The following is a 26,669-nucleotide window of genomic DNA, read 5'->3' as shown; positions in this document are numbered from 1 at the left end:
GTTTTGGTTGGGGGTCTTTCACCTGTTGTTTCTATGGATTTGTCTTCCCTCTGCCTGGAATGTTCCACAGTATGACATTAAACAGTTTTACCTTACGTTTATTCAATTACAGGTGGTTTTATAGCTCAAAAATACCTACAAAAAATGGCATTCTGACAGTGTGTGGGGTTGCCTCGCCACAGATCTGACCTATAACTTTGTCCGGTTTGGTCTCCATGAAGATAGAAAGGTTTAATGCCATACTATGAAACATTCCAGGCAATAACATTTGCCATTTGAAAAGAAATTGTCAGGTCCTCCACCAGAAAAGTTGCACAATGCACCTTTAATAAAATATTTAATTTCTTTATCAAATTAAAATAGTCAAAAATAATGAAATATTGTTTTGTGAATGCCTAGTGTGACTTTTTTCTGAAGATAAAATGTATTTTCTATTACATTTTTAGGCAAATTGATTCATTTGTTTGGTAATATCTTATTTATTTTGCCTTCTTCAGTTCACAAAATGTTAAAGGTTAGACTTCACTATTGCTGCCAGTTTAACAGGTTCACACATGTGTCATTTCCATTTCACAGTTATTAGCGCTTTGGTAATTTCAGAAGAATCAACTGTTGCATTAGTTTTACTTCTTTTTAAGTTGGTCATTTAGCGGTGTAACTGTAATGTGCCAAGACTGGTGTCGACACAAAATTTTTTAGCTGTTTTAAGCCCGTTCCCCCGTCTCGCCTGCTTTAAATCTGATGTTTCTCATAAAGATCTATGTACACACAGTATCAGTGGGTTTGAATGAGGAAACCGCGTGGTCTCTCTGTTGATCTGTGACACTTCCCCGTTTTATCTTTTCGCACAGTGTCTGAGCAGCTCATGAGAGACACACAGCCGCCGCTTATCACGAGGGAAATACGCTGCAGGTGAGAAGGCAATTTCTGTACCACATCTGGCTCATTATCCATGTTTATGTTTGATTACACATTTAAACTGTGCTATTTAAAGGTGCACTGTGTAACTTTTCTGGTGTTTTTCTCCATGGAGATGTTATTGCTTTGTTTGAAATGTTTCACAGTATGGCATTAAACCTTTCTTTCTTCATGGAGACCAAACATGATCAAGTTACAGATCAGATCTGTGGAGAGGAAACCCTAAGTATTTTTTTAGTTATAAAACCACCTGTAATTTAATAAATATAAAGAAGAGCTGTTTAATGTCGAACTGTGAAACATTTCAGGCAGAGCAGTGACATATACATAGAAACAAGCAGGTGACGCACCCCCAAACAAAAAGTTACATAGTGGACCTCTAAGGATTGTTATCTGTAAAGGTAAATGTGTGACCTGTTACTTTATTTTATGTGTGAGTATTGACTCATAATGTACTGCTTTCACTTTGTCTTTAACACCATGTCTTGTCTAACACTTAGTCAAATGTGTTAAACTGTAGTACTAATGAGGCCAATGATAAAAAATAAAAAAATAAAAAAAGAACAAAAGAAAAAAGACTGCAGCATCAATTTTAAAAGTATATATGCTATAGGCAAAGATGATAATTCTATAGAGTAGATAGTTTTTAGGCAAAGTAGAAAATATTTGTTTGTTTGTTTGTTTTTACTTTGCTTAGGAAGTATGTGCCCTGGTTTATGAAATCAAACTTTCTGAAGGATATAAACACATCTGAGGTGACATAAACAGTGAGATTAAAAAAATATTATTTTACATAAATTGTACTTTTTGGATAGACTGAATTGAAATTACTTGATTTTGAAAAAACAAAACAAAAACAAAAATTTTGAACTTTGATCTTCTTCACTTTAATTTTTAATCTTTACATCTCTAGCAGCAAGAATATGGTAAATCTGATGAATTAATTGAATTCTAACTGAATTGTCCACTACAGGCTACTTTCAATGTATTTACAGTATTTAGTGTATATATTCACCCTCAAGACTACAATTAGGCTAGAAAAAAAAAAAGATTTAAAATGTAGATGATCAAATTCTGCATTTGTGATTTTGGATATTTCATGGCAAAGTACAATGTAGCTAAACAATAGGAAAAACTAACAACAGAGATTTCTGGAGAACAAGGCAAGCCGATATTCAAAACACTCAAATAAAATGATTTAAAAAAAAAAAAAAGATACAATAAGGCAAAGCATTAGATTAAACTTGTTGGGTTCATATATATTTGCATCTCATTTGCATTCTATGACATGAGATTCTCTACTATAATCACGCAAAGTAGGAATTGAATCATTATTCTCTTCTTTATATTGTTCATTCTATAAAATTACTCATTACTCACTTTGCCTGTAACATACAACAATATCACAGACGTCTGTGTAATCCCTCCAAAAAAGTCTGTTCTGTTAACTGGCCCATGTTGAGAGAATTGATTTTTTCTTTACTTAAATATCACACAAACACATTTTGTTTAGTTTACACGAAGAATGATTCTCATAGTATAAGGAGAAATATTTAAATCATATGACACATGTATAAATATAGGTTATAATTCACTTAAATATTACATTTGATGGATGAATTGTCATGGTTTTAGAATAAAGAAGAATTAGGACCGTTGCCATAGTCATTAACAATAAAAAAAATTATAACAATAATTAAAAATTAATTTGAAAATTTTGAAAAACTACACTTTTTAATGGGAAAATACCCTCAAAATGTTGTAAATAACAGGAAGCTGAAATCCAAGAGTACAGTTTAAAATGCATTTACAAATTTCTATCAAAAAGAAATTCAAAACTACAATACAATGCCTGGATGAATAGTTGATCTGATCAGGAGACTATTGCCCTCTGTTGGGAGAACACATAATAGAGCTGTATTTAAAATGCACATGGGAAACAGGTCTTTGGTCTATAAACATACTGGATATTTCACCTCAGCTGTGTTTGTGGCTTGTTTAGTACAATGCCACGTTCATTCTTGGTGAAGAGAGGAGGTCTCCGTCCGATCAGTCCCACGGCCAGAGCAGGACTGAAGCCAAAGAACCAGAGAGGAGGCTGGGACCCACCTACAGACAGCAAAGACACCGCAGACAACAACACAAAGCTCCTCACATCAATACAGCATTTTATTCCATCTGACAAAACTTACAAAACTGCGAAGTTACCGGTGATTCTGCCCACATGTGAAGGTAATATATGATTTATAGGGCCGGGCACGTTAACGCGTTAACTTTGCGTTAAAGTCATTTACGCCGACAATTATTTTAACGCTGTTAACGTAGTTTTTATTATTTATTTATTTATTTTATTGTAAACGTCTGTTTCTCACTGGCTTTTATTTTGAAAAAGTCCACCGCTAGCGTTTCTTTAAGTCTGACGTCTTTTCTTGACACTTTTTTCACTTTTTTCTGACCACGTGAGATGCAAAGTGCCCGAGCCTCCGCGAGCCGCGGGCCCGGCCGCGGGTTCGCGATTAATCGCGATTAATCGCTCGAACTCATGCGATTAATCGCGATTAAATCATTTTTTATTTTTGCCCATCCCTAATGATTTACAATGAAATAAGAAGCAATGTGAACTAGCTCATCTTGATTTTTTATTACAGAGAGACTGCAGGGTGGACTGGAGGAGATGAGGAGTCAAAGTTACCTTAAGAACACAAGACTTCAGTGTCCCATCTGTGATAAAGTAAGTATTTTCCTTGAATATAAAGAAGAGTTATAGTATAGTATATGTAGTACATTGGTGTTGTGTTTTGTTTCATTCACACATTTTAACACACAAACCCTGAGTCTTTAGACTGCGTTCTTCTGTCAGACAGAAAACACTCTGTTCCACCTTGTGATGTGATAATACAGGAAGTGCTCCACTGTGTTTTAAAAGCATGAGTTGTATAATTTCAGCTGTAGATTGAAAACTATCGCTACATGACATCACAAGGTGGTAAAGAGCATTTTGGGCTTTGGAAATGTGGAGACTAATAATAAATGTAATGCAATGTAAATGAAACAAAACACAACTCCAAGTATTCACATTATAACATGGTTTAAAGCTCACAAGATTCAATTTTGCATAATATATGACCCTTAAACAGTATATCTGTTGAACTGTAAACATATTCATATACTAATGTAATAATACAGTGTTTCCCAAACTTTTTTTCTGGGGACCCATATTTTAAAAGTCACAAATCTTCGCAACCCAAGTAAAAACACATTTTTCGTAAATTACAAAATAAATTTGTGACCATTATTGAACATTAATGAAGATATTTTATTGCTGACTGAGTAATCTTGTCTCTATGAACAATTAGTCTTACTCAAGTTTTAAACAATGACAAACAGTAATCAGTGTTTCCCACAGAAAATTGGTTAGGCTGCCGAAAAAGTAAGGAATGGAGAGGGGTGCGTGGAGATGTATGTATATGTATATTGCAGATCTACATGCAGATCGTGACAAGGCGACCCAAAAAAAATCTCTCGTCTTTGAGAAACAATGGCCTAATACATCTAAACATTATAATTAATACCTAATTAAATTTTTTAGGACAACAACATAACAAGTAATAGGTAAATAGGAATATTGTTGTTATACCTATAAGTTCATAAATATAAGTTCAAAGTACAAACACAGTGCATAATATTAATACTTAAGATTCTCTGCTGCCTATATGACAGCAGATATGAGATATGACAATTTCCACATATTAATTTATGCACTTGATTTAAATTTTTTTACTTTTTTCAGGCATTTTCTTGTAACTCCGGTTTGAGCGTTCACATGTGCAAGTCTCACCAGAACAGAACACTAACTGAAATTAACTCCAGTCGATCGGAGAGTGAGCGATCTCTGTCTAGAAAAAAGGTCAGTAGTACCTATGCAGTTTCATATTCACAGGACATTCTAGTATTTGTATTTTGTTGTTGCTCCAGGACCGTGCATTTCCTTGTAGTGTGTGTGGGAAGTCCTTTAAGCGTTCCTCGACCCTGTCCACCCACCTGCTCATTCACTCCGACACACGCCCATTTGCCTGTCAGTATTGTGGTAAAAGGTTCCACCAGAAATCCGACATGAAGAAGCACACTTTCATACACACAGGTGAGATACGCTTTGTCATTTCATTTATTGTTATCATTCAGAAGGAAAAGAAATACTGTAGCTCTTTGCTATTGTAACATATTGTGATGTGTCAGTTACTGTGTCCAAATTATTTCCCTTGTGGATCAATAAAGTTTGTCTAAGTCTAAAACAGAACAGTATAGCATTGTACTCAAGTTGAAGTGTCGCAAACTCTAAATTACATGATTCAAGTAAAAGCAAAGCAATAGTGGTGTTTGTAGGACAACACACTAAAATACTGTAGACTAAAAAAAAACTATCTTTTCACCTATTTTATGTTATTTTCTGATCTATGCTGTAATGTTGTTTCCGCATCGCAAACACCTGGAGTTGTGTTTTGTTTCACTCACACATGTTTAACACACAAACTTTGTGTATTTAGGTTCTTCTGTCAAACCGAAAATTCTGTGTTCATGTAGTAATACAGAAAGTGCTCCACTGTGTTTTTAAACTCCACACAACTTCATCAGAATCATTTGGATAGTTTTAGCGCTTGAATTGTCAAGCTGTTCTGAACAAAAGGTAAAAGGAGCTGTTGAATTTGAGAAATACCACTACATGACATCACAAGGTGGAACAAAGCATTTTGAGTTTTGAAGATACTAATACTAAGACAGATTAATAATAAAACTTAACTCAAACATGTGCAAATGAAACAAAGCCCATCTTCAGGTATGTTTGTGATGAAGAAACAATATTTTAATCTGTTTTAAAGCTCACAAAAAAAAATCTATATTGTGTAATACAGGACCTTTACATTTTCAGTGTTAATTACAAGTGCACTATATAACTATTCTGATTTTTTTGTCTGACTTTTTCTCTCTATTTTGCTCTTTTTCCCTGGAATGTTCCAAAGTATGACCATTACTGTAATATATTTTGCTTCTTTTTTTTTAATAGTATTTTTAGTTCCCAAAAATATGCATATGTGCTTACTGTGAGCAGGACTGGTTTTTCACAAATCTGACCTGTAACTGGGTATGGTGCAGTCAGCTGCTTGTCTCATGCGGAAGAATTTAATGTAATACTGTGAATCATTCACATCACCATGCACAAACAGATGGCGGATTCTACAGCAAAAAAGTTACATAAAGAACCTTAAAAGTATGCTTTTCAAGTGGATAAATCTAACATACAAAAAATTGCTTTAGATCAACAAAAGAAACAAAATTAGATGGAAAAAGATGACATAATAAAGGTAGTTTAAGTAAATCAAGTCAGTGTAAAAGCATTAGTTGTTAATATTTGCAGTAACAAGAGAAAATGTCCATGTAGTATGTGCTTCATAAATAGTTTTTTGGTTTGTGAGTATAACCTTAAGCTTGTTTTCATGCAAAGGCAGCAGCCGTAACATGTTTTGGTTTCATTTACAGATTTAGAGTACTTGAAACCCTGTCACTGTACTGCTGTGTTGTTTGTGTGCAGGAGAGAAGCCCCACATGTGTCAGATCTGTGGGAAGAGCTTCAGTCAGAGCTCCAATCTCATCACCCACTGTCGAAAGCACAACGAGGCCCGGACCTTCCACTGCCCTCTCTGTCTCCACGGCTTCACCAGCAAATTGGACCTGAGGCGCCACCAGGACTGTTACTGCAGCCAAACATGAATGATTCTACACCCCAACCACCTACTAACCCAGCCACGATAATGTCCTCATGACTAGACAATACAACACACACACACACACAGCTATTGTTATTTCTTTAATTTTATGTTTTAATATAATGAACAGTATAAAACAAATTCATAACTTCAGATGTATACTATTCTAAATATTGCTTTACTTTTGGCTATAATGTTGAACCAGATTGACCATTAACTTAACCAAAAAGATTGACTTTGTACCACTGAGCCCTGGCCACAACATCATTGGAGTAGTCTTTGCCTGTTGTTCTTGCGTCCACACTCTCATAGCTATGGACATTTCCGTCCCCCATGTTGTAAGCAGCAATTGCTCCTGTACACACATGAATTTCATTGAATTGTAATGGAATCTTTATGTTTTGTACTTTTTGACTTCAACATACCTTTCAGCTGCTGCGCTTCCGTCCAGCTTCCAAATTTGTTACGAATCCGACCAATAAAATAAAGCAGTCTCTCTGTGCCGTGACGCAGGTGCTCCTCACTGTTCCAGTCACCCCTCACTTCTTGTCTTCCTCCATCTGGAGTCACATCAACCTGAAGAAACAGGAATATTTCACACAAGCTTGGGTTTTATCCATGGGTTTCAGAATAATGAAACGTTAGGACAATATTAACAGTTTAAAAACACATATCCAGTTTTTTTAATGGTGAAAAGTACTCAAAATCTTGCCTATAACAGGAAGCTGAAACCCATGAATACACTGTAAAATTGTGTGTTTGTGGTTCTAAGAAGTTGTTTTAAGGCTAGTAGTCCAAATCAAATTTGTCAAAACTATTGAAGCTATTCAGATTCAGAACTCTGGGAAGAAAAAATACAATATTTAATTCACCTGCATCAGCCCCCAGGCACGACCATGGTCCCCCCAGCCATTTTGTAAAACATTTCCAGCTCGTGATTCTCGGGAGATGATCCCTGCGATGAGAGCTGGGTCAATCTTCTTGTCTCGCCCTACAGTCATAATCATGTTCTTGTATTTCTTCATTCTTTCCAAGTCAGTCTTTGCCATTTGTTGAGATGCCGGCACTCCTATAGCATAAAACAGACAGTGTAGCTTTCCTTAAGGCACAGGGAATTTAATGATATATAGTTAAACATACCTGCATATCCTAGTCTGTCTTGGTTGGCTGTCTGTTGTGATGCGCCAGTAGCATCTCTAATGATACTGATGTCTGTGTAAAATAGACACATTAACTGTGTTTAAAAAACGAAGAACAGGGGATTTCACAATGTACAGCTCTGTATATAAAATGAGTCTCACCCATCTTTCAGTTCTGACGTGTCTCCCCAGTCCAGTGTGTGCTCCACAAAGCTCCGAGAACAGACCCACTTTTATAGGCAGCTAAAGGTAGCAGCAGTTTACTTTCACTTTCAGTCTGTTTCCTGTCAGCTGACTATGACTCATGAGCCCCAGATAAGTGTTGTTTTTGTTTTTGTACATGCGTCTAAACCATGCCTATCACTTTCTGTTTAATTTTGGTTTCAGTATGACTTTGAATTCATACATTTGAACATTTTGTAAGTTTTAGCACACTGCAGCTGTTTGACTGACTGTTAACTAGTGATTACTCTAATAATGATCTGGCTCAAATTTTCAACCTGTACACATAAAAATAAAATGGGCAAATTACCTTAGCGTAGTTATTTCCCTTTTATGTTTGTATTGTCTGTTGTTTTTGTTGTTGGAATTAATGCTTGGAAAGAATGCACGGCTAATGATGTTTGGTATGCATAATCTGCAATTTACTGTTGGAAATGTATAAATGTATAATATATATGACTATCCCATAAGAGAATAAACTCCTCAAAAACTGTTGTTAGACTCAATGCCTTTTATTTCCTTCTCTCACAACTGCACAACTTACTAATATTACCACAACACAGTCAGTAAGATGTGAGGGTCTCTGTCAGTGGGGACTCTGTAGAGGTCCAAAATTCAGATTTAGAGCATAAAAACCACTAACCCAAAAACCATTGACCTAAAAACTTAGATTGACCTAAAGATCTTCAACTAACTATATGCTATATGACTATGCTATACTGTATACAAAGTTAATATTGTGGATTAGTTTTTCTTGCAAATAAAAAAAATATATAATGTAATCTGAACTGCCTTCAGAGACTTGTATGGACGTGATGTTTTTTTCTTTTCTCCACTTTTGCTTTTGGTTTTGTTTTGTTCAATGTAATCTGAACTGCCTTCAGAGACTTGTATGGACGTGATGTTTTTTTCTTTTCTCCACTTTTGCTTTTGGTTTTGTTTTGTTCTAACACTTGAGACAGTGCATATGGTGTTAGGATTTGTGTTTTTGTTCTCTCCCCCTCCCTTTTCTGTTTCAGAGCCTGAGTGTGGCAGGGGGCGTGGCTGGCTTTTTCCGGAGCAGACGAGACACACCTGCAATCAATCCCTTCATCTACCTCAGTATTTAGCCCTGGTCTTCTCATCACCACTTTGCCAGATAATTCCGTCCTGTTCTGTAGCGTGACCAGGCTCTTGGATTTATTCCTGTCTTGCTTATTGTTTGCCCTGGATTTACCTACTCCTGTTTTCTCCCAGGTGTCTCCTGGTCGTCTGCCGTTGCCTCCGGAGAAGTTGGCCAGCTCCCTGCCTCCTCAGCCTGCCTTCGTTTGTACAATAAACTGCTTAAACTTGACTGTGTTCTGATTCTGCTTTTGGGTCCCTCGTCCCCCACCTTAACATATGGTTTGTCCAATAACTGCTATGTGTGTATCAAATAAACAAATTTAGTTTTTGTTTTGTTTTGTTTTAAGTTAATGTCAGGATTGTCTTTTTATTTGTCTGTAGAAGTGAAGCTCTTTAGGTTTGGTCTTTCTGCTTTTTTTTTCTTTTCTATTGCTATTAATCACAAGTTAAAAAATAACTACATTTTCTGATTTTACAAATTGATTCAAACACTTTATCTTTACATCCTCAATATTTAGTAATATCACTTTAGAGTACACATTTTGATTAGTTTCTGTAAAAGACTTCTGCCAGCTGTCACTCCCTAAAGTTGTCCCATCCTCTTATTTCAGAGAAGAGTGCGTCTCCAGGACAGGCTGTGTAGTTGACCATTTGTCTGTGGCCTTTGAGAGAGAAGTTGGAGACCAGTCGACCTCCATCCACGGCACACTTCACCAGCCGGTGACGCAGCAGATCTATGGAGTAGCGTGAGGGCAGGACCGCAGAGTAGTTCCCAATGAAAGACACTCCGTACCCAACACTGTTCTGACCTCTGGTGTGCGTCCCCACTATATTCCAGCCAGCGCCTTCGTACACATATCCATCTGAACCCATCACAAAACTGCAGAGAGCAAAATTAAACATATATTATCAAATGATAGATGCTGTGCTACAGTACTAAAAACACAAATATGCATAAATAAGTTTGCTAACAGGAAGTACAGTAAATTGCTTTTACAACCTGCAGATACTAACAAAACACAAGATTTTTTAAATTTTTTTTATGTCTGTTACTTTCAGAGCAGATGAAATTCAAGAAATATAATAGTTCTGTATTATTATACCTGGTTTCCTGGTCAATACCAGTTTACCTGGTCAATAATGATTCATTTATGATTGACTCCATTAATAGGTACTTCTAGGACATTGTCGCATTTTTAAGTTCTCATTTATAATAATTGTCCATTGTGGTCATAGCCATCCCCCACAAAACTAACAAGGGGATTTATGACGTAACACATTTTAATGTTAATAACTTTAACAAGGTAATAAATGTTGCAGCAGTCAAAATTACATTCTAATAAGGTTTATTTTTAAATATGTGATACAGTATATATATTGTACATTAGAAAACAGGTAAAATGTTGAGGTAGACTGGTATAGTATTTTGACACAATATATCTTAAAATACAGTCTGAAATATTTCACATGTTCTTTTTCCAGAATTTGCTTAAGCGATATACCTGTATCCTATATCACTCCAGCCGCGGTCCTCCTGATGGAAGCGCTGCATGGACCTCATGTCCCGGGCGCACTCAGGGAAGGTCAGACAGGGAGAGGAGGGAGTGGAGGTGTGATGGACAAACAGATTATTCAGAGGCAGGGACAGGGGGATCGGGGTCCCAACACGTGGCTTTGCTCCCCATTGGCACCGGGGAATAACCTGGGGGCAGTCTAAACAGAAAAAGAACAACAGACATGGTAATATAGAAATACTGTGCTTGAACAAATAAACTTCCCACCCACTCCTTTGACTGATTGGCTATAGTCATGTTCTCAGTGATTTATAACCACAGTGAGGAACTCTCAGAAGCAGCAGATGGCTTTAATGTCCTTTGAAGACAAAAATAAAAATACCAAGAAAAACAAAATGTTTAGTTTTTTGCATTGTGTCTTATTAATACTTTGCAGTCACATCACGATGGGGGTGTTCTACATGTATCTTTATTGGCCCAGTATGGTGACACAATGAACACATTAGCAAACAAAAAAGAAAGTTTTAAGATCTTACAAAATGGGTTTAAACAACACACTTTCAGGAGCCTGTGATCAATACCAGCGTTCATGGTCCTGTAGGACTTTGACTGTTGCAGGGTTCCCACTCTTTGTCACTGACAAAAATTTTCCATGACTTTTTCATGACCTAAAGTGAATTTTCCATGACCTTATGGCACCTTGCATGTGTAGAATTGATTATATTTTAGAGCTAAATATGAAATGTTAACCCTTTCCTCTCACCTTATGATTTGGTATTATAGTTTTTTAACATTCAAAATACTGTCAGTGCATTTATTGTCTTCTCTTTGAAACAAAAGGTGCACACATTAGGAAATAATCATAATAGTCTAATCATAACTTAACAGAACGCTGTAGTTGCATGAAAGAGAAACTAAAATTCACTTACTTTCAACCAAAACTTTCATTGAATTTACAAAATTCCATGACTTTTCCAGGTCTGGAAAATGATAGTTTCAATTTCCATTTCAAGGGTTTTTCCAGGATTTCCATGACTGTGGGAATCCTGATGCTAATGCTGGTTTTATGTAACAGAGACTTGTTAAAGAGCACAAATTTCACCTGCTGTAATTCCAACCAAGTCACTTCTTTCTACTCACACTGAGTTAAAATAGAGCTCAGAATAAAGTCTAACTTGAGTAGCAGAGCTTCTAACAGAGTAATGTTTTCAGTTTCACACCCCCGAGAATGTTGACAACATCAGCTACAAAGTATTAATACTTGCAAAGTTAAGTTGATTGTTAGTTGTATTAAGATTGTTTTCTTCATGTGTAGCAAAATTACATTGCATTGAAACAGGTTTCTTACCCCAGTACTTGCGCACGAACTCTTGTAGTCCCTCACTGACTGCTTGGCGAATCCCAGTGTCAAAGGCTATCCACTCAGTCCTCTCCAGTTGCCATACCAACGCCAGAGTCTCCATCACTTCATTTTGAAGATCTACAGGCTCCAAGATCAGCCGCGATAACTGTCTTCTTTTTGGGCTTATTTTATCAGTCAAACCATCCAGACCCTGCCCCTCGCGTAGGTCAAAAATGTAGTATCCTTTCAAAATCTCACTCAGGGTTGGCAAAGTTTCAGATTTAGGCAGGTTGCTTAGATGTTTCCCAAGTATAAGCCCGTCCATGCCTCCACTTATGACAGCTTCTGTAGCTAAAGTAGGTGTGTGGTAGAGTTTGAAGACTTTTGGGTACTCTGCATTATCCCAGCATCCGTTTGGCCCTAAACGGTACACCACAGGAAAATCTTGGAGGCTGAGGAAAGTCAAACCCAATGTTCTTCCAAGTGTGAGAGGAAATAGCCCTACAGGAGCAGCCCCTTCAGTCCAGGCATTTAGTCCTGCTTCTATCCCAAGCATCAAAGGTGCTAGGGCCACAGTGGTACCATCGGGAGCCAGTACTACACCCCTTTCTTCGCCATTGTCAGTGACTATGTGGTGGAGGGCCTTGTCAAAAAAGCTAAAGGATGAGCTATTGAGGATGGCAGTCTCTAGACCAGCAGTAGCAGTGAAAACATGGGAAGTGCCCAAGAAGTGAACAGTCATAGCATCATCATGACCAGCTATTCTGCGCAGAGCTCGCACCAAAGCCAGGGGGGACAGGTTGGGGTTCGATTCTTCAACCTGCTGCACAGCCCGAATTAAACTGTCCATGTTACGCAAGTGGCCAACTGAAACAAGAAGGTAAATTATAGATAAGTCAACTATGTGCAGATGCTCTGGTCAGGTGTGTAGGATTTACATCTAATATCAGGAAGGCCTGTCTCGATAATTACTATATAGAGACTTATATGAATGCTGGAACTATATATTTTTTTAGGTTAGTATTTAGCACATGTGCTACATTTGTACTACTGGGAAATTTTTGGTTATTTGGGTTATTAAAATGTAAGCTGTAAAAGGTTGAATTACTCACTTCTATGACTCATAATAGAGAAGTACTACAGTGTTTCATTCTGCTATTTATTTACTGCAGCTCAGGATTTTTTGATAATAATTTTTTTGATTTAGAATTGTTCTTATGGTTTAAATCTGCTCTTGTGTTAATGTGTCAGTAGCATAAATTTGTTTCAGTATTATCGTTTATTGTCAATTACTTCAGCCATATATTGCATTTTGATATTTGTTATCATGACAGGCTAATATCAGTCCAAAAAATTAAAGGGACTTTTCAGACTCTGGATTGTTTAAGGGATAAAATATGTTAAATTTTGAGATATTTCAGAAAACTGCACTTACTAAAAGAACACAGAGCCTAGACACTAGAGGCCTGTACTGTCTCTAGACAATTTTTGAAATATATGCAATGAAAGAAAGTAGAAGCAGGAGACATTTTTAGGTAAGCCCTTATTAGATTAAATCATACTTAATGTTAAAACTTCCTTGGCTACTGAAGATGTTATTTGCTGACACTTACCTGCTGGTCTGGTGTGGACAGTAAAATGGCCCAAAAAAGTCAGACTAAAAAACAACAGTCCCAGTGAAGTCATAGTGTTGATAAAAATAAATGTTCTTGATGAGACTTCTACTTCACAGATTTTATGTTAAAGTGGCCTGGGATTTCAAACGAAAGCAGGTTAGTTAGATTAGTAGACTACGTGAGAGATCCCTACTTTTTGTACACAAATATTGATTCAGGTCACATAGGTCAGTTCTGTTAGGAAAACAAACTATTCCCATTTGTCAGTCAATGCCATAGACTATATATGGTCAGTGCTCAAAAGACTAACTGCAGTTTCCTGGCACACAGTTTCATAGCAAAAATGTATATACTAGTAAATGTATTAAAAATGCCTTGGCCTAAATGAACACAAAATAATTTCTGGCCTGCTGTAATTTACATTAAAAATGTATCTATTGTAATAATCAAAGGCAATTATTTTTGCATCTCTTTAACATTTTTTATTCGTAATTTAAAAAAAATAATAATAATCCGGCTCATCGGTCATGTGACCTTATGTCATGTGACTGAGTGACGTTACATTTAATACCCGGAAATAGGCGAAACCACAACAAAACAAATTGTAGTGTAATCCACGGTGAAATCTATTTGTTGCTCTTAAACATCAAAGCAGTTGTATGATTGTCTTTTGTTTTGTTTGTCATTAGTAAAAGATGGAGACTCGCTTTACGAAAGGTAAATCAGCCATACTGGAGCGACCTCTCTCTCGACCCAAAACCGAGGTGAGCGTGTCCGCCTTCGGGTTACTCTTCTCGGAGGTGGTGCAGTACTGTCAGAGCCGCGTGTACTCCGTGACCGAGCTCCAGGCCAAGTTGTCCGAGATGGGACAGCGAGTGGGGGCCAGTCTGCTGGACGTGCTGGTGCTGAGGGAGAAGAATGGCAAGAGGGAGACTAAAGTATTAAATATACTGCTTTTTATCAAGGTACAGACACACAGAGTCCACACATTTAAACACTGTGTATGGCACTCAGCTTGTATTGTACTTAAACTATAGCTAGATGTATTTTCAAGTGTTTCCCCTGTAGGAGCCCTCTGCACTGAGAGCTGTGGTCTGCTGCGGCTGCCAGGGTCTGTCCTGTGGGCTCCTGGTGGGGGGTTGGTGCCTGGGCCTCATCTCTCCCCTGGGCTCTGTGGCAGTCCCTGGTGGCGGCGGACGGCTCTCTGCTCCTGGTGTAGACGGCTCCTGGTGCTTTCTCAACTGGTTCACCTGTACTCAGCATCACATTTTAATATGTGTAGTTTTATGTATTTTAGCATGTTAGTATGTGTGTGTGCATGTGTGTGTGCGTGTGTGTATCTGTCTGGGTTGTTTGGTTGTTGGGGCCTGGTAGCTGTGTTACCATTTTTGTATGAAAAGCACTTTATAAATAAAGTTTGATTGACTGATATATTCATATACAAATTAAAGGTATATATATGCCTAAGATGAGTTAGGGTCTCTGCTATATCTCTCTATATTCTATATTCTTTACATATAAATATGTTTATATGTTAATATTGTAAGTTTACATTGTGCTTTTCTACCAAATTGCCTTTTTTGTTATTTTATTAATATTTTATTACTATGTAGTTAAGCTACAGTTTCTACTATTATGATTAAATAAGAACTCCCATGTATTTACAGGTAAACGTCTGGAGATCCTTATTTGGAAAAGAAGCAGACAAACTGGAGCAGGCCAATGATGATGACAAGACTTACTACATAATTGAGAAGGAGGCTCTAGTAAACACTTATATCTCTGTTCCCAAAGACAATAGCACCTTGAACTGTGCAGCCTTTACTGGAGGGATCATTGAGGCCATTCTCACCAATAGTGGCTTCCCTGCTAAAGTCACTGTCCACTGGCACAAGGGCACCACACTCATGATCAAGTTTGACGAGGCTGTCATCACCAGAGACAAAAGTCTGGAGGGCAAATAGAGACAAGTCAAAATGCACCAACTAAAAACTTGTGCAAATCTCTCAGAAAAGTCTAAATTCTTGTGTCTCAATAGATCATTCCTCAGATGAATTTAGGTTTTGTTTGTTTTTTTCTTGTCTGTTGAGGTAAATTACACAACAGTGTCCAAACACGTTTACCTCAAAAAGAGATGAACAAGAGTTCAAAAACTCTGAGGTATGTTTCATGGGACCATCATTTGATTTTTAGTTTACAAAGTTTACAGAATACATGATTTACTTACAATTCATTTTAAAGGGATGATCTGTATGTCACTGTTAAATATGTTATATATGTATGAAAAGATTTCTTAATCTGTTTCTGAAGCAGTTACAGTTTCCGCAATGGCAACATTGCAACAATGGAAATCTGGTGTTGTCAGCAATTTGCCATTGGTGATTTAAAGTTTGTCCAGTAAATGTGCTTCTTGTTTTATTTATTTCATTCTTTGTATTCACATTCTGATAACTGTAATGAATGTCATTATTTAGACATTCATGTTTTTCATTACTCAAAGAAATAATTTTAGCTATTTATTATAGTCACTAGACTGAAAAACACAAAACAATAAATTATTATTAAATATATAACACACAATTTTCAGATGTGTCATGTGTGGTTGCACACAGGAAGAAGACTCAGAGGATTTTGGTGAAGTGAAGTCAGATGACTGGATTTTGCTGAAGGCACAGCGATTTGTGTCACGTGGTGTGGGTCACATGACCCATAGGGAAGACCTGAGCTCTGTGGCTCTGTGGCTCTGTGCTGTCTATGGGCTGTTCGTTGTTGATCAGCAGCCGCGGCTGCTGAAGAAGAAGAAGTCTGTTTTTAAACTGCAGTGCTTTATTTATTACTTATTTATTGTGTTTTAAGAAGTATCACAATGGCATCAGAGGGTCAGCAACACTCTTCGGGTATGTAGTTGACAATCTAGCTCTTGTTTTCACTTTCCGATAACTCCGTTAGGTCACGACTTGTTTACAAAGATAAGGCAGATATTTCTTTTGTCTTATGTGAGACGAGACACGATCTTTCATTTCTCTTTCTTGGAAAGTTCAAAGATGTATTTGTTTTAAAGTGTGGGTTACAAATTAGAATCCGTTTTTCTTTGTGTCGATCTGTTTGGTTTAGTTCGCACGGTGAGGTGGCCTTTATTACTCTGGGTTGACTCACATTTACCATAGTGTAACGCACAAACAAATTACAAACAAATGCAACTCTGCATTATGCACAGTTGTTCTAATGGATAGCTACTCTTTTATTTTCCTGTCCTGTTTGACCTTTTTAGCTATGAAAACCTACTCTCTTTATAATTGGGTCAGCACTTTAAAAATCCCTGATTCTTGTCAAGCATTGAGTGTGCAGACATTGGCAGGATTAAATGTTTCTAAGTGAGTTTTATGAGCACCCAAAACAATAATCACATCACCACCTATATTTTAATATTTGTGTAGCTATAGCACAGATGTTAAGTCTCCACAACCATCTGCCTCCTTGTCTGAAATTATGTTCAAATTCATTCCTCTGTAGAGTTTATGCAGTGAGGAGCTTCTGCAACAGTCTTTTTTTTCCCAAATAAGTAGCTTTACATTGTTGTTAATATTTGCATTCAAGACATTCCCTTAAGTGTTGTGTGACATTGTTTTTAATTCACTTGTGGTTGGCCCTAGACTTCTAGACCCGATCCCAGAGCTGATAGTGAAGTGTTGACAGATTTTTGTCACAGTTAGTACGAGTGACAGGCAGGCAGACTTTTTGGTCCTTATTAGCTTGAACTTTAAAGGAGGACATGAACTGGAAGAGCCTGATTGTTTCAAAGATTGGATGAGCTGCTCCTGTCTAAAAGTGTCATTTGTAGTCTCCTGGTCCCTGGCCACTGTCCTGCACCCAGTTTTGCCTGTCAGATTACTGTCTGCAGTGACACATACTATGATCAAAGATAGCTGTGCTCAGCTTCAAAAATGTTATCAGGGTTAAATGTTAAGTGGGCTGTGGCCTAGCAGTTTTTGAGTCACGCAAATCTTCAACACTATTTGCAAATTTGTCCGTATTTTTCTTATGGGTGTGCAATACTGACAAAAATGAATATTAACAAAGACAATGTGTCAATTTGGAAGGACACCAATAGTTAGGTCTTTGGCTTTTTAAGTGCTATATTGCTCTCATTATGCATTTACTTTCTAGATCTAATGCATACAATATTAATAACTCAATCATTATTCAGTATTCATCTATCTTGCAAGTGTAACCTTAAATGTGGGTTGTGTATGTGTGCAATAATTGTTTTTCGCTTTCCTTTTTTTTTTTTAAATTAGTTTAATTTCATTTGTAATTTCTTTTGACCTGTCACCCAAAAGATGAACGATGAACCTACTGACCCATTTCATAAAGTCAGAAGCAGGTGTGAATAGCATGTGATTTCTAATAAGCCTCATTAGCCTGGTACAGACTTACCAAGCCAAAGTGACATTCAATTTCTCCCCTTTTGATGCACCTGTTTGTTTTGTTTTTTGTTTTTACGTTAAATTTAGTTCCTCAATTTTTGATTTGTGGTCAGAATTACCAAAAATAATCTCTACTCAGAGAAATTTTGAAAAGGAAATTGGGGTTTTCAGTTCCACTTATGTTTTCTGTATCTCATTTTCAAGCTAAATGAGCTGTAACCATAATTAATTGGAGCTACTGTGGGTTTCTTGCTAATGGTCATTAAAAGAGCAACACTAACAAAACATTAAAGGGCCTGTATTATGCTATTTTCTGATCTATGTTATAATGTTGTTTTGTGTGTTGTATGTCGAAAACATACCTGGGGTTGTATTTTGTTTTATACACGCATGGTTACCACACAAACCCTGTAAATTTAGTTCTTCTCTCTTCTGTTTTAAAATTCCACACATCTTCACTAGAATTATTTAGATGATTTTAGCCCTGGAATTACCTATTTCCACTGAACAAACAACAGCTGTTAACTTGAAAACTACAGCTTCATTACATCGGAAGGTGGAACAGAGCATTTTGAGCTTTGGAGATGTAGACAGACTAATAATAAAGGGTTACTCAGGGTTGGTCTGAATGAAACAAAACACAACACCAGGTATGTTTTTGATGAGGTAACAACATTACATGACTTAAAGCTCACAAGATTTTGCATAATATAGGACCTTTAACTGCTCTTGTGCATGAAGATGACATTCAGATGATATTATGGCAATTTACATTTATTATTGTATTGTATAATAACAGTAAATACAAATAATAAATAAATATAATTAATAATAGTAAAAGAAAGAAATTCAGCACAAATATGAGCCAATATTTTTGACATTTTTTGACTTCATACCAAACATTTTCAAACCTAACCTGGAATTTCCTTCATAATCTTTTAAAACGCTAAAGGGGAGAGTGTCATAGTGATGTGGTTGGGACAAAGGGATTAGATTGAGCTGAATGTGTTGGCAGATCACGTTTAAATTTATGCTGCTGCTGCTACTGCTGACAGGGACTTCTGCTGAGGTTTGGCGATTATATGGTGCTGGGACTAGACCTGGCATCAGCACTTTTGAAGCTTTACTCATCGATGTTGCTTGTTTGTATTTTTTTGGATACATAACTACATCAAGAATTGTGATTTGAATGGTCATAAGCAAATATAAGCAAACATAACATTTCCTACTTTGTAAATAAATAAATAGTTTTAACTTTGTGATAAATCAAGTTAAAATCAAGTTAATATAATGCTACCTGGGGGACAAGGATCATAGGATCAGTTGTTCAGTCAAATTATGTTCTAAAATACACATGCTTCTTGTATTGGCAGTTAAAGTGTATTTGTTAAGTTCTGAATGTTGCAACATTTCACACCATTACGGTAAAATATGTAGAAATTCTTAATCTACATTTACCGTATTTATTAGATATCAGCTTCCTGTTCATAAGCACAGTTTTGAGCTCCACGTCACTTAAAAGATTTCAACTTCTTCAAACCGATATTAGAATACACTGAAACTTCCTTTATTGTCCATGTTGAATTTTGATTATTTATATGCTTTTTTAACACTTTAACTTGAAAATTCTTTGTTTCCTTAAAAATTCATTGAAATTCTTTGCTTGCCACAAAAGTGAATAGAGATAAAATAAGAGATGCGAGTTCCCTCTTAATGTTTATGTTTTTCTTTGTATTTCAGAACGAGAAGGCGTCTCCTCCCCTGTCACTTACTATGGCTCTACGGACAGCAGTGGGGAACACAACACCCACCACAAGCACAGCAACAGTAATGGACATAACCACACGACCCACCAGCTCCCGCCCCCATCTGCAGGCCACTGGGTCGGGGATGACCACAAAGAGGAGGCTCTTCGTAGGAAACTAAAGTACTTCTTCATGAGTCCCTGTGATAAATACCACGCCAAGGGCCGCAAGCCTTACAAACTGATACTACAACTTCTCAAAATTGGCATAGTCACTGCACAGGTAAAGTAAACCCAGACTAAGACTGTGAAATTAAAGTGCCTATGACAAGGTAGACTGCTCATTTTACTAAAACACACTTCAACAGTTTCTGAACAGGACTGGTTGGTACCTAATCTCATTTTTTGAAAGAACCACATATTTTTCTTTCTAATTTGTATGCATTTTATACTGATTAACACTAAATCAGCAAAAGAATTAGTACAGAAGTTGAGTAGGTAACATGGGTGAGAGCTTTTTGCATCAAAAACATATTTGGCATCAAATAATAGTTAGTTTTGTAATTATTATTATTGTAGTGCAACACTTTATTTTGATTTATGTTTAGTTTCAATGGGGAAAACACTCCCACTCTCAGTTTGAACCATTTTAAACAAATCCTAGCCTTGGTCATTTTTCTCTGTGATTAGTTTGTTGTTAAAATGACTTCTCACATTGGCTTCTGTCATGTAAATAATTCTTTGGAATGGCTCTTTGAAATGGACCATCACTCTTTTTAAATGAAAGGTCCACACAGTCAATTCTCAGTATATTGTCAGTAAAAGCATGTGGTTTGGCACAGACTTCAGAAAAAAATTGACTAATGGAAGAAAATGGCAATGATTACAGCTCTATTTTGTTTATATTCAGAACATCAATATGGAAAGCAAGAACTAAGAAAATTGTGATGGAACAATACAAAGAATATGTTTTGTCATAGCGGCTAACCCTTACTCAGACTATATATATGCAATAAAATTACTTCCTTTGTGATAAATGTTGGTGAATTCCAATGCAGAAATACAAGCTGCAAAAACACCAAACTGCCGCAACTATTGTAAAAATGTGATAAGTCAGCTGTTAAAGATGAGTGAAGGTGAAATATCTGCATTTCACCTAAACTTTAACTTGACTCTCATATAAAATGAAAGTGTAAATAAAATAGCTTAACAGTATAGAAAAATGTTGCTTAAATGGACCATGTAATATTTTTGTTTTATTTTTATATGCAGTTGGTGCTGTTTGGCCTAAGTAACCAGGTGGTGGTGACTTTTAAAGAGGAAAACACAATGACATTCAAAAATCTATTTCTCAAAGACTACGATGAGTCCACAGATGATTCTTTTGCAGTCTACACTCAAAATGATGTCTATGACCACATGTTCTACGCCGTGGACCAGGTTTGCTTCTTTTGCTACTTTGCATTGATGTTGCTCTGGGGGTTTACCACGGTGACACAATAAGAAATGTTCCTACCAACAGTGAAGAGAGGCCTGAATTGTCATTTGATTAGGTTAAATACAAAAAAAACTGCTTAAAAATGACCAAAACACAAAGAAACTGTGACTATAGTGACACATTTTAGTCATGAATGGGCCAAATGTACAACAGTTTACCTTAATTACTCAGTCAATTCCCAATTGTATTATTACCAACCACCACAAACCGGAGATGTCCCAGTTTTTTATTTTGAAAAATCTGGTCACCCTATTTTAAGATAGTCTGAAAAAACACAAAAGAATTGAAAGAACAAATTTTCAGGAGTATGTGATGAATACGAGCATTCATGGCCCCATTTAGGTGTTTGATTTTCAATAAAAAAGTGAGAGTGACTGACTGAAAAACTGTTGTGACTAGCTTGTGATATTTTATGTGTGAAAGACTTGTTTAACATCACAAATCCGCTCACCTGTTGTAGAATGAAGTCCGGTCTTTTTGTGAACAGATCCTGTTAAAATAAAGTTCAGATTAAGTCTAACTTAAGTAACAGAGCTTCTAACAGAGTAGTGCTTTCAGTAAGCTTCACACTCTCATATTGATGACGTTGCATTTTTGGAGTACTTGCGTATTTAACTATTTGTCTGTCTTTTCTACAGTACCTAGCCTTACCTGAGACCACAATAGGACGCTATGCCTATGTGTACGGTGTGGGTGTGAATGGCACTGCCCTGTCCCTGTGCCAGCAGTACTACAAGAAAGGACATATTGATCCCACCAATGACACTTTCGATATAGATCCTCACATCATCACAGGTAAATGTACAATCTAATATGCTATTTTATCTGACTATCATTATTATTTGTGTTGTATTTTTCCTCTGGAGAATTCTAACACACTACATTAAGTATACTACAGAAGCTGATCTACTTCATGCACTCTGTATTCAGGAAGTCAAAGGATTTATTAGTACTTTCTATGGGATAGGGTGATGTAATGGAGACATGAGTCCACAGTATAACATTAAATAGCTCTGCCTTACATTTATTCGATTACATGTGACATAGTTCAAAAATATCTAGAGAAACAGGCATTCTGAGTTTGAGCAGAGTTGCCTCTCCACAGATCTGCCCTGTAAGTTCGCCTGGTTTGGTCTCCCTGAAGATAGAAACATTTTATTCCATACTGTGAAACATTCCAGACAAAGCAAAAATAACTTCATGGACAAAATAATTTGATTGACCCTCCACCAGAAAATGTACACAATGCACCTTTAAGGCTCAAAGGATATCATGATATGGTCTAAACTATCACTTCACCAAAGCTGGCTACTTTTGATTGATTTGTTGAGTCCAAATGCGTTAGTTTGTCTCACTGGGAATGTGCCTCTGTTTAATGAGTGCACTGCATAAAGGATAATGGACTAAAAAAAAAGGCTGCAAGGGATGGGCAGTTTTGTCAATATTGCCCACCCCTCTATTCTAATACACTTTATATTGTATCTGTAATACACTTTATATCGTGTCTGTGTTTGCTCAGATTGTGTTGGAGTGAACCCTTTGTTAGTCCCTTCAGTTCCTCTCACCAACACCTACAGGAACTTCACCCTTAAATTCCACAAGTAAGCATTTTTTCTGCTTTGTCATCTGCCTTATAATGACTTTTGTTTTTTGCAAAGTGTTTTTTTTTCTCAATGTCTTGAACTCTTTCTTGTCTACAGGCTCATTAACGTCACTATCCAGTTCCAACTAAAAGCAATCAATGTTCAGACTATCATCAACAATGAGATCCCAGACTGCTATACATTTTCAATTACTGTGAGTGTCTATTTCTTTAGATATACAGTATTATTAAAGTATAGACTTTTTTGTGCTAATATTTTTGTGTCTTTTACAATAACTTGCAGATAGTCCTAGACAACAAAGCTCACAGTGGCAAAGTGAAGATTTGGCTTGAAAATGATGCATCTATAAAAGAGTGTAAGGACCCGAGCGTCTCGGGGCAAGGTAGGTTATTTGTCATTACAGGGTTACATTAGTTTAAGTCTCTGACAACACTAGATGACTGTGTCTGTAAACAACTGTCTGTTGTTTACAGCTGAAAACTACAGTCGCATGGCGTTTGATGTGATTGTGGCTGTGGTGTGCCTGCTGTCACTTCTTCTCTGTGGACGCTCCATACTGAGAGGGATTATCCTGCAGCAAGTATGAACCACATTATGGAAAATCATTGCACAATTCTATGTTTTTTTAGTTCAGTTTTTTTCTTTGCTATGTATAACTTATCTTAATGGCGTCATTTAGGAGTTTGTCCAGTTTTTCAAAGAGTGTATGGATCGTAAAGTGTGCTGGTCAGACCGGTTGGAGTTCATTAACACCTGGTTCATTCTCCTCATCATCAGTGACATATTCACCCTCATTGGCACATTTATCAAAATTGGAATAGAGTCAAAGGTAAGTGCAATCTTAATACTTAAATATACCTTTTTATTTCATTACAACTAAAATAAATTATAATTTCCTCTTGGCAGAACTTCTCTTCCTATGACGTCTGTGGGATACTGCTGGGAACCTCGACACTTCTTGTGTGGGTTGGAGTCATTCGTTATCTGACCTTCTTCCAAAAGTACAATGTGAGTATTTCTATTACAGTTCTAATCATCTGAACAATACTGCCCTACAAGGGAAAACCACAGTATCTGCACTGACAGTTAAACTGACAAAAATGGCTTTAATGTTTAGATGTTGTCCCTCAGAAGTACATTAATGTGTGTTTGTGGGTTACCAGAGGACGAGTTAATATTTATCAACCACAAACATCAGCACAGTTTGTCAGTTGCTGCAGTTATTGCACTTTTCCTTTGAAATCACTGAAGAAACCATACTTACTGCAAATTTCACATCAAGATTTCTCAAAAACAAAGTGGAGTTGAGTTTTTGTAGTTGACACTAAAGAAAATATGTGTAATTTTTGACAAAATACACAGTTACTGTGTTTTTTTCTTTATAGGGCAGAGTACATACAGTGACACAGTGATTTTGTAATTTATCTGACACTTGATTGACTCGATTTCTATCAATACAGATTTTGATTGTAACCCTCCGCGCTGCCTTTCCCAATGTCATACGCTTCTGCTGCTGCGTGGCTGTCATCTACCTCGGTTATTGCTTCTGTGGCTGGATAGTCCTTGGACCTTATCATATCAAGGTAAATTACCCTTTTATAATTATTGTGTAACATTTTAACCTATTAATCATGGTAAATCTTGTTTCATTCAGTTCCGTTCTTTGTCTATGGTGTCCGAGTGCCTCTTTTCCCTGATCAATGGAGACGACATGTTTGTGACATTTGCGGGCCTGAGGGAGAGCAGTGCTCTCGTGTGGCTCTTCAGCCAGGTGTATCTGTACACTTTTATCTCCCTCTTCATCTACATGGTGTTATCTCTGTTCATCGCTCTCATCACAGGAGCATATGAGACTATCAAGGTACACACTCAACAACAATGAGCTTTCACCATCTAACTAATATTAACTTAATTAACAACTGATCTTCTTATTTATCTTTTAAATATTTATCTTTTTGTTTTCTATTTAATTCAGCATCAAACACAAGAGCCCATCCACATCACAGACCTGCACGCCTTTATAGCAGAATGCACTGATGCGCCAAGCTCAGGAAAGTTCAGGGGTCTGGAAACCTCTCCATGTTCATTCTTCTGCTGCTGTGACAGGTAACTATTGAGTCTGTACAATAACACCACACCACAGAGATCTTGTTTTCATAAATATTGTATTCCTCAGAACGACGACGTATGAAGATGTCCTTCTGGTGAACTGAAAACAAACTCTGTGACCTCAGGAGTCGCACTGCCACCCTCTAGTGGCCTTAAGGACACATTGCGTCTGAGTGTGCCACTCTATATGGGCCAAACTCGCTCAACAGGAGGAGCTGCTTGAAATGAAAACTTTCACTTATGCCTCCCCCAATGCTCCACTAATGCACAAATATAAGTCTATATGGTTTTAAAGCAGCAGTATTCTTTAAAACATTGCCTTAAAGTGTAGAAAAAACTTAATTCATTTCTAATACATGTGACAAAACATGTACATTGTATTTTAAAATGTTTGTTACAAAAAGTGTCAGACCGGATATGAGGGTTATGGTGCTGAATAGCACGTTTTACTGCACATCTCAGTGTATCTTAATAATGTTTTAATAGAGGCTAAATATAAAGTTATCCAATTAAAAGCTGCCAGCAAGTAAATGTTTCTACTAGAGAATCCTAACCTGGGAAAAGTCCTGATCTACATAAACTCACAAATTTTGTGTGAAATGGTTTTGTTGCACAAAGTAAGGACACTACAGAAGCTACTTTATCCACTCTGTGTTCATGAACTCAAAGAATTTACTTTTTATGGGACAGGGCAATGTAATGCAGACATGACTTGGACCTGTTCTTTTCCTTTTTTTATAGTATATTTTTTTTTGCAAGATTTCAGAACTCATTTTAATCAGAACTGTGCCAATAACATTATATCTTATAAATAGTTTAAGAAATGCTTTTAGTTTTTGCATGTACAAACCAATGTACAAGTTTTCCCTTTGTATTTAGAATACAGTTTTAGTCTTTTTACTCATATATATTTGTACATATGTACTATGTACATGATAACTCTACTCCATTTCCATACAGCACTTGAATTTTTACTTGAAACCAAACTAAAGGATACTTGTTCTGTTTGTACTGTGAATTGAATTATTTGAATCATTAAATACAAGCTATGCTTCAGAGTTCAGAAGAGGTGTACGTTCACATGTGTCTGTGTGTGCATTTCTAATGGTTTCCTTGTTGCATCACTCTCAATAATCAGTAAGTTACAGAGAACAGGTAATAACATGAATACAGTGTTGTGTTGAGTTTGGACATATGGCCCCCAGGCCATGGTCTGTTTCTGGTCTGTCTCATGTCGTGTTCAGGACAGTCCAAAATTATGAGGTCATTTCCTGCTTCTGGAGCTGCACAGACACAGGCCTTTAGTTTATGATGAGGCATCTTCACTCTAACACCGCCATACATTATGCACCACTCTACTCCTGATGGATGGTCCAGCCCAGTTTCGGCAGCTGACACTTAAAGGGCCTATATTATGTCATTTTCTGATGTATATTATATAATACTGTTTCCTCATCAAAACATATCTAGTGTTGTGTTTTGTTTCATTCACACATTTTTAACACACAAACCCTGCATATTTAGGTTCTGTTAGGAGTTCTTCTCTCAAACAGAAAACACTGTTCCAACTTGTCTATTGTGTTTTCAAACTCCATACACGTTTATTACAATCATCTGGATAATTTCAGTCTGAGAATTGCCAATCTCTACTGAATAAAAGATAAAATATT

At 36.7% G+C, this 26,669-nt stretch overlaps 5 protein-coding genes across 6 annotated transcripts; 3 read left to right on the top strand and 2 right to left on the bottom strand.

Annotated features, from left to right (window-relative positions):
* The first annotated feature begins 665 nt into the window (after positions 1–665).
* LOC110166273 (zinc finger protein Gfi-1b-like) lies at positions 666–7,188 on the top strand. Its single transcript, XM_020931504.2, has 6 exons — positions 666–912; positions 2,921–3,150; positions 3,567–3,649; positions 4,709–4,825; positions 4,894–5,059; positions 6,506–7,188. The coding sequence occupies exons 1-6, from the start codon at positions 866–868 to the stop codon at positions 6,682–6,684; spliced, it is 822 nt and encodes a 273-aa protein (XP_020787163.2). The 5' UTR covers positions 666–865; the 3' UTR covers positions 6,685–7,188.
* On the bottom strand, positions 6,769–8,135 carry LOC110166274 (lysozyme g-like). The gene is made up of 5 exons (XM_020931505.2): positions 7,982–8,135; positions 7,821–7,892; positions 7,553–7,749; positions 7,106–7,256; positions 6,769–7,035 (listed from the first exon to the last, which is right to left on the bottom strand). The coding sequence occupies exons 1-5, from the start codon at positions 7,983–7,985 to the stop codon at positions 6,899–6,901; spliced, it is 561 nt and encodes a 186-aa protein (XP_020787164.1). The 5' UTR covers positions 7,986–8,135; the 3' UTR covers positions 6,769–6,898.
* A 239-nt stretch (positions 8,136–8,374) lies between these two features.
* On the bottom strand, positions 8,375–13,840 carry pglyrp2 (peptidoglycan recognition protein 2). Its single transcript, XM_020931503.2, has 4 exons — positions 13,615–13,840; positions 12,008–12,868; positions 10,648–10,858; positions 8,375–10,025 (listed from the first exon to the last, which is right to left on the bottom strand). Exons 1-4 carry the CDS (start codon positions 13,685–13,687, stop codon positions 9,722–9,724), a joined length of 1,449 nt encoding a protein of 482 aa, XP_020787162.2. The 5' UTR covers positions 13,688–13,840; the 3' UTR covers positions 8,375–9,721.
* Positions 13,841–14,165: 325 nt separating this feature from the next.
* On the top strand, positions 14,166–16,019 carry trappc5 (trafficking protein particle complex subunit 5). Of its 2 annotated transcripts, XM_020931462.2 has the most exons (3): positions 14,166–14,221; positions 14,307–14,582; positions 15,285–16,019. In XM_020931462.2, exons 2-3 carry the CDS (start codon positions 14,313–14,315, stop codon positions 15,579–15,581), a joined length of 567 nt encoding a protein of 188 aa, XP_020787121.1. In that variant the 5' UTR covers positions 14,166–14,221; positions 14,307–14,312; the 3' UTR covers positions 15,582–16,019. The 2 variants fall into 2 exon arrangements, with proteins under 2 accessions (XP_020787121.1, XP_020787120.1); XM_020931461.2 differs by having other exon boundaries at positions 14,186–14,582.
* Positions 16,020–16,322: 303 nt separating this feature from the next.
* On the top strand, positions 16,323–26,079 carry mcoln1a (mucolipin TRP cation channel 1a). The gene is made up of 14 exons (XM_020931373.2): positions 16,323–16,514; positions 19,785–20,071; positions 21,061–21,228; positions 21,925–22,081; positions 22,806–22,887; positions 22,987–23,083; positions 23,173–23,272; positions 23,364–23,470; positions 23,570–23,719; positions 23,797–23,898; positions 24,351–24,473; positions 24,545–24,751; positions 24,866–24,996; positions 25,067–26,079. The coding sequence occupies exons 1-14, from the start codon at positions 16,484–16,486 to the stop codon at positions 25,101–25,103; spliced, it is 1,779 nt and encodes a 592-aa protein (XP_020787032.2). The 5' UTR covers positions 16,323–16,483; the 3' UTR covers positions 25,104–26,079.
* Positions 26,080–26,669: the final 590 nt, after the last annotated feature.

This window comes from Boleophthalmus pectinirostris, unplaced genomic scaffold, assembly GCF_026225935.1.
Source record: "Boleophthalmus pectinirostris isolate CB_2022bp ecotype Guang Dong unplaced genomic scaffold, ASM2622593v1 HiC_scaffold_22, whole genome shotgun sequence".
In the NCBI taxonomy this organism is placed as follows: Eukaryota; Metazoa; Chordata; class Actinopteri; order Gobiiformes; family Gobiidae; genus Boleophthalmus; species Boleophthalmus pectinirostris.
This window is presented reverse-complemented; position numbering and strand designations above follow the sequence as displayed.

Excerpts from the sequence above, each read along its gene's own strand:
- pglyrp2 (XM_020931503.2), bottom strand. The coding sequence starts at position 13,687 with ATGACTTCACTGGGACTGTTGTTTTTTAGTCTGACTTTTTTGGGCCAT. Across the intron at positions 12,869-13,614 it reads TGTCCACACCAGACCAGCAG|TTGGCCACTTGCGTAACATG; the intron begins GTAAGTGTCAGC and ends TTCTTGTTTCAG. Across the intron at positions 10,026-10,647 it reads TGGAGTGATATAGGATACAG|TTTTGTGATGGGTTCAGATG; the intron begins GTATATCGCTTA and ends TGCTCTCTGCAG.
- mcoln1a (XM_020931373.2), top strand. The coding sequence starts at position 16,484 with ATGGCATCAGAGGGTCAGCAACACTCTTCGG. Across the intron at positions 16,515-19,784 it reads GGGTCAGCAACACTCTTCGG|AACGAGAAGGCGTCTCCTCC; the intron begins GTATGTAGTTGA and ends TTTGTATTTCAG. Across the intron at positions 23,471-23,569 it reads GAGGGATTATCCTGCAGCAA|GAGTTTGTCCAGTTTTTCAA; the intron begins GTATGAACCACA and ends GGCGTCATTTAG.
- trappc5 (XM_020931462.2), top strand. The coding sequence starts at position 14,313 with ATGGAGACTCGCTTTACGAAAGGTAAATCAGCCATACTGGAGCGACCT. Across the intron at positions 14,583-15,284 it reads ATATACTGCTTTTTATCAAG|GTAAACGTCTGGAGATCCTT; the intron begins GTACAGACACAC and ends ATGTATTTACAG.
- LOC110166274 (XM_020931505.2), bottom strand. Across the intron at positions 7,750-7,820 it reads AGACAGACTAGGATATGCAG|GAGTGCCGGCATCTCAACAA; the intron begins GTATGTTTAACT and ends TTTATGCTATAG. Across the intron at positions 7,257-7,552 it reads GTGCCTGGGGGCTGATGCAG|GTTGATGTGACTCCAGATGG; the intron begins GTGAATTAAATA and ends CTGTTTCTTCAG.
- LOC110166273 (XM_020931504.2), top strand. The coding sequence starts at position 866 with ATGAGAGACACACAGCCGCCGCTTATCACGAGGGAAATACGCTGCAG. Across the intron at positions 913-2,920 it reads ACGAGGGAAATACGCTGCAG|TACAATGCCACGTTCATTCT; the intron begins GTGAGAAGGCAA and ends TGGCTTGTTTAG. Across the intron at positions 3,151-3,566 it reads GATTCTGCCCACATGTGAAG|AGAGACTGCAGGGTGGACTG; the intron begins GTAATATATGAT and ends TTTTTATTACAG.